Here is a 10,950-nt window from a genome sequence, read left to right on the forward strand (position 1 = left end):
ATCTATCTATCTATCTATCTATCTATCTAATCATCTATCTAATCATCTATCCATCTAATCATCCATCCATCCATCCATCCATCCTCCTTTCAAATATTGGAACACCTAAATATTAAAAATAAACCTCTAGATTTCTTTACTTCATTTCTTGTCATACCTTATTATTTCATCATATCAATTGAAACACATTACTATAACCCCAACCATTTAAATAAATTAAATAAAATGAAATAAACAAATAAACTTAAAACTGGTAAATGATCCGATCAAATAAATGCAGCAGGTGTCCTGAAGAGCACAGCATCACTTCATCAGGTTAATCTAAGTTAAAAAAAAAAGAGAAAGATAAATGTTCAATTAGATTTTTGATGAAGCAAAAATAATAATAAAAAAAACAAGTTTTGAACCTGTCTTTACCTCCAACAACAAGTTTTGTTGAACACTCCGCTCGACCCAGAGGATTTTCTGCAACAACAGTGTAATCCCCGTTGTCCTTGAGCCTCACGTTGAGTATCAGCATGGAGCAGACCCCACACGTGTTGGTGATGTAGTAGTTAGGGTTGGTGTTGAGGCCAATGTTGTTTTTGTACCAGGTAACACGGGGTCTGGGGTCTCCCGTCACCGCACAACTCATGTAGCACTCGTATCTCTCAGGACTTTTGTGCAGTTTTAGGGGAACAGAAAATGATGGAGGCATCTCAAAATTGCAACTTTTGGAGGTGGGAAGTGTCACAGAAAATTTCTCTGGAGGCATAGAATAAAAATGTGTAAGACAATTATAGATAAGCTTTTGATGACCAAGCTTTTTTCTTRGAAATACACAAATGTCACAGTGCTTTATTTAGCACACATTTAGTTCCAATTTGTAATTTTAATTTGACCAAGTATTTAAAAAATCTCTTTTTTTTTTGCGAGCTTAACTGTTGCCAAAAGATGTTGCCTCAGTGTCTTAAAGCTGTTAAAGATAAGTTAAAAACCCTCACATTTTAGTTTTATTTTAAAACATACCTTTCTTCTGGTGCACTTCCCAGGTTGCTGACTCAGAATGTTTAGAAAGACCCATGTCATTCTTGGCATAGATGCGGAACTTATACTGCCGTCCTGGCATGATGTTTATGGCAGTGAACTTGTTGTTGAAGAGATGGTGGGCCACAGTTTGCCAAGTACACTTAAAAKAATCATGTTTGGTGACAATGTAGTGCAATCTGTTGTCCTTCTTCTCATCTGGAGAGGGAGTCCATGAAACTGTGACTGTTCCTGACACATTCTCCTCCAGCTCTACAGGGCCAGGAGGCTTTGGGTCATCTATGAACAAAGTAGCAAATTATTAAGAATATTTTTATGTCACATGTCAAAGAGTGAATTTAAAAGTCTGTTTGGCTGGTAATTGTTAGTGATTGACTAAAATCACTTAGAATTTTAAAGGGGCAATATCATGTAAAATCAACTTTTGAGTTTTATATCATGTTATAATGTTATACTCTCATAAAAAAACATGCCCAAAGCCTTGCTTTGACYCATTCATGCATGTTTGAGAAATCCTGCAGCATTTTTAGGCAGCCATGCTGAGGATCAAAAYGACAGGTGGGGACTAGGTTTGGGCAATATTGGCAAAAAAAAATCACGATTAATTGTGTTATTTAGCCAATAACGATTAATTTGACAATTAATCCCCCGGGCATCCTTATGTCCTAGTCACATGACTAATTTAGTGGGAAAGATTTGCTCTTCAAAAAAATCTGTTACAAATTGTATCAAAATCACAGACTTCAGGCTATACATCAAATTTTAAATTGTGTTGATGGATAAATAAATTACAGAACTTTTTTAATGTTCATCATATTTGAAGCGRAGAGGAGCATCAAGCAGATTCTACCTGGTGGCATTAATCGTATTAATCGTCAAGTGCAAAAACATAACCGATTAATGTTTTTCTGACGATTAATTGCACACAATACGAACACCCCTGGGATGTGTCTTTAAGCCAAACTTCTTCATGGCGGAGTGCCTCCCCCCCCCCCCCCCACACACACACACACACACACCCTGCCCATGACTCCTGCAGGCTCTCTGGTGAAAATGAAAGTGAAACTTAAACTGTCTGCTGAGCTAACACTACTTCTCACTCAGTGAAGCTCTTTTCAGATTAAAATACCTTTGAGGAAATGTATTTTCAGATGCCAAGTAGACTGCATCATGTTCCCCCCCCTCCCCCCGCACTGAAATGGGCGAGACAAAAGCGGAAGGTGGTTCTTAAAGAGACAGAGGCCAATTTCAAGGCCTTTAGAAGAGCAAGTGATGAGAATATAAGCTTATTTTCTATTTAAACATAAAAACAGCATTTTAATAACAGCTAGATACTTCAGATATTTTATTATGGTATAGTATTTAAATGTATGCCTTAGAAACACATAATATTGCCCCTTTAAAAGTTCTGACCAATATATGACTGTAATGGTAAGCAGGTTCTCATGTTTGAATGTTGTATCTCTTGAGCAATAATTTAAAAWATATGTTGGGAAATGTTTAATTTTAAGTGAATTGGTGGATTGATTTGATGGACAAGTTGTGATTTTTACTGTACCTGTGACTCTTATCTCAACGCTGGAGGTCTCCTGACCAACAATATTCTTGACAATGATGGTGTAAATTCCTGAGTCATGGCGCTCTGAGGAGGGTATTATCAACTGTGATGATGAATCTGTGTTGCTCACTGTCACATGTTTGGACACTGGTAAGCCATCTTTTAGCCAATGTATTGTTGGCATTGGAGATGCCTGTCAACATTTTGAGACATGAATGTATAGAGACGTTATATTGCAGTGCTTCCCAGCTTGGTCCTCTAGGCACACAGCCCTGCATGTTTTAGATGTTTCACTGCTTTAATGCACCTGACCCAAACATATGACTACAGTTCAACAAAGGCTTGTTAATCAGTTGTCAATTTAAATCAGCTGTGTTGAAGCAGAGAAACATCTAAAACATGCAGAACAGTGTGCCTTGAGGACCAAGGTTGAAAAACAGATATGCTGCATATTTTTTTTCAAGCTACTACTTTGCTACTAGGTTTAGTATGGTATGGGATTTAAGTTTCTGAGTTGCTGATCAGTTTATTTTTCTGAACCTCTACAATGTAAATTAAAAACAACACAAAMTAAGCGTACTTGCTTGTGCCACTGCTTGTAAACATAACACTTGCATAATACACTGCCTGGTCAAAAAAATGTTGCCACCTGGATTTAACTAGGGTCTGGGGTTGCTGCAGTTGGTCAGGTCTAGGTTCAGCAACAGTATGAGCTCAAAGGTCAGCTGACTACCTGTATATACTGAATGACCAGATTATCCCATCAATGGATTTTTTCTTCCCTGATGGCATGGGCATATTCCAAGATGACAATGCTATGATTCATCCGGCTCAAATTGTGAAAGAGTGGTTCAAGGAGCATGAGACATCATTTTCACACATGGATTGGCTCCACAGAGTCCAGTGAGAATCTTTGGGATGTGCTGGAGAAGGCTTTGTGTAGTGTTCAGACTCTACCATCATCAATGCAAGATCTTGGTGAAAGATTAATGCAACACTGGATGGAAATAAACCTTGTGACATTGCAGAAGCTTATAGAAACAGTGAATGTGTGCCATAATCAAAGCTAAAGTTGGTCAAACAAAATATTAGTGTGTGACCTTTTACTTGGTGGCAACTTATTTTTTTTTTGGCCAGGCAGTATACATACAGTATATGTAGAAAATTAGAACTGAAAAAAGTAGGAATGTAATGATTCATTCAAGCCCCTATTTGATTATCAATTTTAAATTCACAGTTATGATTATGTTTCTTTTTTACATTTGTTCACCAAAATGAATTATAGCCAATTATAACCAAATATGTTTTTTATTTTGACATCAGCATTTTTGTCCTTGTATCAAACCAACTCTGTTGACAAACCTTAAAGTTGAAGTTGATTCGTGCAGAGTTCCCTGCTCTTATTACCATAAAGTTTGTCATTTTCTTGTCAGTGAATTGGGGTCTCACTGAAAAAAAGGCACATCTTTAGAAAGACAGTTAGAGAAATTATAGAAAGTCTGGACTTTAATTGACTCACCAGGAGGAGGCATTGCAATGATGTAGTTGTCTAACTCTTGAGGCTCACCATCTCCACCCTCATTGGTAGCTATAACTCTTACCCAATACATCGCCATAGACTTCAGTYCCACAATATTGAATGAGGTCATGACGATGGGGCTGGAGGTACAGCGATCCCATTCTGGGTTTTCTGCTGGTCTGAGTTCCACAAAGTATCCCTTGGCCTCATCTTGGACACCTTCTTCTTCGGGGGGTTTTGTCCAGCTCAGGGATAAGGTAGTGTATGTAGACGCTGTYACCTTCAGGTCAGTAACTTTACCAGGAGGTTCTTAGAGTTGAAACAGTGTGGGAAATACACAATATGTTGAAATTAAAGCAATAATCAGATGCAAAGATAATTTATCTTTTGTTCAAATGTTACTCACTCTTTGGATCTCTTGCAATCACAAATTCAGAGGGTACACTTGGCTCCCCAACACCAGATGTGTTTATGGCTGATACTCTGAACTCATACTCAATACCTTCAACGACATCCTTTACACCATACTGTTTTCCTGTTGGCATAATAAACATAAATACAAACTTGTTTCTTATATCACTATGACTTAGATGTGTTAGAWGGTAAATAAACATGATCTAACCTTTGATGGGCTCATCGGGTGGGTTGACAATGTTCCACAGATTACTTCCATTCTTGCGTTTCTCCACATTGTATCCCAAAAGGTTTGTTCCTCCTGTGTTCGTCGGTGCAGTCCAAGCAAGGTTGATACAGTCTTTGAAAGCGCTAACAATTTTTGGTGYAGATGGAGGTCCAGGGTAAGCTTAAGAAATGATCAAATGAATAATGCAGTCACAAATTAAAACATTTCTCCGGRCCTGCTGTGTTTTGCACTTGTGAGATGACTCACCCTTTGTTCCTGCCTGGATGTCGTCCGTCTCCATCATTTCACTGATGCCATGATCTGTTTCTGCTCTGATGTGGTAGCAGTATTTTCTGCCATGATCCACATCCGTGTCTCTGTATTTAGGCTCTGAGCCAATCTTGCCCAGTTTTGTCCAGCTGTTGCGACCAATTTGCTGGCGCTCGAGGATGTAGTTTGTTACGGGGCATCCACCGCTGTCTTTGGAAGGTCTCCATTTGAACTCAATGCAAGAAGAAGAACTTTCAATTATGTCCACTGGACCTAGAGGTGGTGTCGGTTTATCTGTTGTACAGACAGAAAAGTTATTTGTAATGATCCAGTTTCTCTAACCTTTTAATGGAGTAGTAGATTTTGTTTTTAAAATGYAATTGCAAAACATTACCTAATACGATAAGCTGTGTGACAGCCTCAATTGTTCCACATTCATTCTTAATTTTAATCTTGATTTCTCCACTGGTTCTGCGTTGGCATTTGGTTAGCAGCAGTCKGCTATGTGAGGACGACTTGTCAATCTTGATATTGGTCTCATCCATTAGTTCTTCACCATCATTATACCACTGGATTTTCATGGGTTCACGACCAACAAATGACAGCTTGAAGGCTGCGTCTTTTCCAGTTTTGATCTTAACGGGTTTCATAAACTCAGCAAGGTCATCTGGGTTGATCCTTGGAGGATCTAGTTGAAAAGGTACCAAAGCAGAAACAAATTATATAAATGGCTGACACATTTTCATCTTGGCTGCCCTCCTACAATAGTTTTGTGGATTACTTCAATCATAATCATGACATTACCTTCAACATTTAGCACTGCTTCAGTTTTACGCCCATCAGCTTCACATTTATACTTTCCAGAATCCTCCTCTTTGCAATCTTTGATGATTAGTTTGCGATAAGTTCCATCTTTAACAATACTAATATTGTCTGCATCTGTTATCTGAAATGAACATGCAGATGTAAACAATAAAATTTATCAAGGGAGATTATTTTGTAACTGTTATTTACTTTACCTCTTTCCCATCTTTGTACCAGACAGCATCACAGTTTTCACTGCTGAGCTTGCAGAGCAGTTCTGCATCAGTGCCAATAATAGCAGTTACATCTGACAGACCACTGGTGAAGTAAACCACTGGGTCTAAAAAAAAGAAAAAATGCAACCATGCTGCTTATTGGAAGTGTACTGTACAAGACCATTCAGTATGCACAACACTAATCACAATTTTAATAAAAAAAACTATKAAGAGGGGGATCTGTGGGGTTTTTGCATCTCACCAACAACAGTTTCTGGAACAAGTGGGCCTTTTCTCTCTCTCTGTCTTTTTTCTTGAACAGGTTCCTCTTCCTCAGCAAGAGCTACTTCCTTGTTTACTGGTACAGGTTCTTCTGGTTTTGATTCTTTCTCTTCTTTTTGTTTTACAAACTGAGATTCTGATGTAACTTTTTCTGAATCTGCTGCCACTTCTACTTTTGGTCCTGCCTCTGCTGGAGCCAATTCCTTCGGTCGAACGTCAGATTGAACTTGTGGTTCTGGCTCAGGTTCACATTCCAGTGTTTCATCTCTTACTTCAGTGGCTGCTGCCTCCTCTTCCTCCTCCTCCTCATCCTCCTCTTTCTCCTCCTCAGCTCTTTCCTTCACCTTTGCAATCATCTCATCTCTCTCTTTTTGTAACTTTTCCTGTTGCTCCCGGGCAATCCTGAGAAGATCATCTCCACCACCACCTGCACGAGTTGTCTTACGAGCTTTCTTCTTTCCAACTGTGCTTGGATCTTTGTCGGCTATTAAAGAAATACACAGTGGTTAAAAAATTGTGTTGTTTGACAAATTTTTAAAAATAAAAATAAAATGTCAGACGTCTTCACACATATATAAACCTTACCCTCCACTATAAGCCAGGCGTTACAGGATTTAATTCCAGCCACGGCTGCATAGATTCCTTTGTCCAGTAGCAGGCAGTCCTTCACCACCAAAGTGTGAATCAGCATGTCTTCTGATACAGTGATATCATATTTGTCTCCTTGCTCTAGTGGGTTTTTCTTCCCCATCCAGAATATGTTTTTCATTGGATGTGAGAGTACACACTGAAACACAGCATCCTCTCGTTCCTGTGCATTCACGTCTTGAATCTTAACCAAGAAGTCTACTACTGGAACTAAACAAAAAAAAAAAACATTAAAATACTGTTTGAACTTGTGATTTAGCATCAAATCACACAGCACAAGTCTCACTACATATTGACACGAATATTTTGTGTGAAAGCAGTTTGCTTTTTGCAAGAACCTACTTTTTAATTCAGTTGAAAATATTTTAATTCCATCAACTTCCAGCTGGTACAATCCTGCGTCTTCAGGATTAACACCATTTATGCTGAAAACAAATCTCTTTCCCACTCGCTTAAGGCCATGTTTTACTTCTGTGTCCACATCGAAAGGAATCATTACTCCATCCTGTTCAAACACAAGTTGTCATTAAATTTGTCAATATGAAGCATATATTTATGTGTTACCAAGGTTTCTTTATGTGACGTTTCTTTAAATTATATTGGAAAAAATATAATGTCAAAAAGTAAGCATCCCACCTTAAACAAGAATATTTTGCTGTTGATGTCTTTGAGTGACATTTCAAGTTCAAACTCTGCAGCGCCACTTGGTTTCAGTTCGATGTGCTTCAGGTTACAGAGTTTTTCAACAACCTACAGTGGTGTTATTAGTGAAACAAGATAAATGCTGCATTTATTAACTGGGTGTCAGATAAAATACTTTGTTGATCCCAGGATGTGAAGCAGCTTTACACAAACCAGTAACATGAAAACAAACCTTCTCTTGTTCCTGCTCCCTTTCTTGCTTCTTTTCATTTAGCTTCTTTAACATCCAACGGAAATCAGTGATACCATATTGTGCACAAATGTTCTCATAATCTTTCTTTTCTGCACTCAATAGCAGATCCCAGAACTTGTCATCGATTTCTGGCTTTACTTCTTCTTTAGGCTCTGAGTACACCCTTATTAAAAAAATGGTAAAACACAATCAAATTTTTATATAAAAAATATTTTTTGTAAACTTTATCCCCACTCACGTGCTTCTCAAAGTTTTTTTAAAGTCTTCGGGTAACTCTCGTATAGCTATAACACAAACCAACACCATGGGTTATTTTCATTATTTTTAAGGGACTAACAGTTTTTTAGGCAAGGAATAAATACAAGCTGTGTACCTGTTCTTGATTGTTGCATTGCTTTGTTCTTTTTATAGCCAACTAAATAGAGCAAAAGTGAAATAAATTAGATATGTTTTTCCAAATACACTCATTTGACCTTTATAAAAAAAGACAGCATTAATCTAACCTTCAATGACATTGAGTGTAACAGTTACAAGTGCTTTTCCATACTCATTTCTTGCATAACACTTGTAGGTATCAGCTTGATCCACACACACATCAGGCATCTATCAAGAAAGAGAAATTTCTGTTTTTTTTTCCAAAACTTAATTTACACAAGTCATACAATGCTTTATTAGGACATATATTTGTTATACCTGCAGTTGATGTTCACCAGAAATYTTATCAAACACAGCTTTGTATCTTTCTTCATCAATTTCTCCATTATTCCTCACCCAGGTGACAGCTGGGGTTGGGTTACCAGTAACWATAGCTCTGAAGATTGCCAGTTTTCCTTAAAAAATAACAGAAAAAATAAAAGGCAGTGTCAGTACATAAGGGGAACTCACTGAAAAGAAAAAGCGCATGATCAGAAAGGTATTACCTTCTTGAATAGTAACTGCGATCGGTTTCCGGGTGAAATCAGGAGTGGTCATTCCCTGGGGTAGTTCTTCTACGTATTGAGTGATCATAACTCCAGGCACGCTTGATTTCTTTTTAATTTTTACTGTCATCACACAAACAATATGGTTGCATTGTACAAATCTCACTCGTTTGATAACTTGTCTTTAACAGATGTGCTTTTGTGACTTACCCTGCCCTGAAGCAGTTTGATGCTCCTCTTTAGCTTTGCAAATCTTAAACATTTTGACACCAGTTTTTCTGTATATACAAACAATAAATAAATAAAATGTTTATTTTGTTTACAGAAATAAAAAGAACATGCCGTTCCGTTTGAGTTTTGTGAAGTTTGCGCATTTCCTTGACCATATGTTCTGTCTTACAAGTAATTTATGTTCTCCAGGTGGTTGGAATTTGCCCCGGGTATCACTTATCATTTAGGAAACTTAAGTTTTAAGATGGGATACATTTTTAGCCAAAGGGATGTAGGTGGGAGCTCTTACCTTTTTTTGATACACTATTACATATATTAAAATAAAAAATGATGTTTTGAGTTTGGTTATGAGAAACTGATAAGTAACATAATTATTGTTTTACTAATTTGTGAGTTTATCATTTAATCTGTATTGCAGTGTTTGTATAATTTGTAAGTAGTTACCAAGTGTCATAACTCTGACTGTAAACTTGTTTATATCCATCTACAGGTGGTCCCACTTTAATGGCCATTAGTTATATAAATGAAATACACAATTGCTGTATATTTAAAAAAAAAATCAGATTTTTTTCTATAGTTGTAAAGATAATCCATCTAACTTCAATAGGTCTGAAAGTGTCAGCATATCAACTGACATGTCATATCATTAAAGCATCATATTCATGCCATAATTACAAAAAWCTTCAAAGATACTTTATGCAATTATTAGTTTTAGGATGTATTTGAAAATGTCAAGATTTAATTAGATTAAYATGAAATGCACATACATGTCCAAATATGTTATGAACAACATCCTGTATGACACATTTTCTTAGGTAAACTCTGCTCAGTTCTCATTAGCTTTTACTTTTGTTTTATTTTTTCTGATCACATTAGTCTAATGGCACAATCCTTGTGGTCCTTAATTATACATATTAGCTACTTAAACTATTACAAATATAAATAAAAAGGATCAAGCAGAGTTCTCACAGTTAATGAAGAGCCTGCATATTTTACAGTTTTGTACACACACTGAACTGCTGCGAAGCTAAATTTGTCGGAGAGAGAAAATAGCTTTGCCCAGGGTGTTATGAGTGAACTGATTTATGAATGCCAGTTTTGTCACTTAAATTTCACAGTTCTCTTTAATACAAGCACTTGCACGTTTTTCTTATTTTTGTGGGTGATTAAATGCTTCACAATAGTTAAATCTTTTAAAATTGTGATCTTTTGAATTAGTGTTCATCTGTGAAGTGTGTACAATTTGCCAAGTTACAGCAATTTTCTTCACTAGCAGGGTATTACTATTACACCATTATGAATTTCATGTTTTTAGCATTTTACAGTTAGACTAAAATTTGAATCCTCTAAAATGCTGATTCCTTTTTTTAATTCTTCATGTTTTAACATGAAAAATAATTTAATTTTGTTATGCGCTAAGGTTTTTTAGGTAATATAAAGTTATTTACATGAACATTGAAAGGATGTCAAACAGCAAAGCGAAATTATTGGACATAAGATATCCAACCACATCCTAAGCCCTTCAATTTTTTTTTCCTTTTTTAATGTACTTACTATTTTTTCCCAGTAAGCTTCTGTTCTTTGCTGTCTGTCAGCCAGGTTCCAGATGATTCTTCAGCATGGGTTCTTCATTTTAAGAGGCCAGAAAAGTTTTCATGACACTCCTACCTCCACCCCACTGCTTTTTGTCCACAGTTATGGATATACATTTACCGACATGATCTGTGGTCATAAAGTGTGATGGGGGTCATAAAAAGAAAGTTTCATGAGGTGCAAGTTGAGCTGTTGTGGCATGAACTGAAATACGCAATCTTTGGGATGTTTATTCCATAATATTACAAGTAACACATGTTGAATGTCTTCTCATTTTAATTTAAAAACATACTTTCCAAATCTTCTTGTGATAAGAAATTCTAAGTGTAGCTCAAACCAAGCACAACTTTTAGACGTCAATCCCTCT

General features: G+C 36.7%; 1 protein-coding gene across 1 annotated transcript; it reads right to left on the reverse strand.

Moving 5' to 3' along the window:
• Window positions 1-54: 54 nt before the first annotated feature.
• LOC106518303 (immunoglobulin-like and fibronectin type III domain-containing protein 1) lies at window positions 55-10,761 on the reverse strand. Its single transcript, XM_014009532.1, has 24 exons — window positions 10,545-10,761; window positions 8,970-9,037; window positions 8,760-8,882; window positions 8,533-8,669; window positions 8,343-8,442; window positions 8,213-8,254; window positions 8,078-8,123; window positions 7,819-8,002; window positions 7,581-7,694; window positions 7,287-7,449; window positions 6,882-7,154; window positions 6,277-6,780; window positions 6,015-6,139; window positions 5,800-5,941; window positions 5,390-5,683; window positions 4,993-5,289; window positions 4,726-4,905; window positions 4,510-4,638; window positions 4,104-4,412; window positions 3,947-4,032; window positions 2,585-2,777; window positions 1,009-1,305; window positions 418-744; window positions 55-321 (listed from the first exon to the last, which is right to left on the reverse strand). The coding sequence occupies exons 2-24, from the start codon at window positions 9,019-9,021 to the stop codon at window positions 317-319; spliced, it is 4,122 nt and encodes a 1,373-aa protein (XP_013864986.1). The 5' UTR covers window positions 9,022-9,037; window positions 10,545-10,761; the 3' UTR covers window positions 55-316.
• Window positions 10,762-10,950: the final 189 nt, after the last annotated feature.

This window comes from Austrofundulus limnaeus, unplaced genomic scaffold (assembly GCF_001266775.1).
Source record: "Austrofundulus limnaeus strain Quisiro unplaced genomic scaffold, Austrofundulus_limnaeus-1.0 Scaffold59, whole genome shotgun sequence".
NCBI lineage: Eukaryota > Metazoa > Chordata > Actinopteri > Cyprinodontiformes > Rivulidae > Austrofundulus > Austrofundulus limnaeus.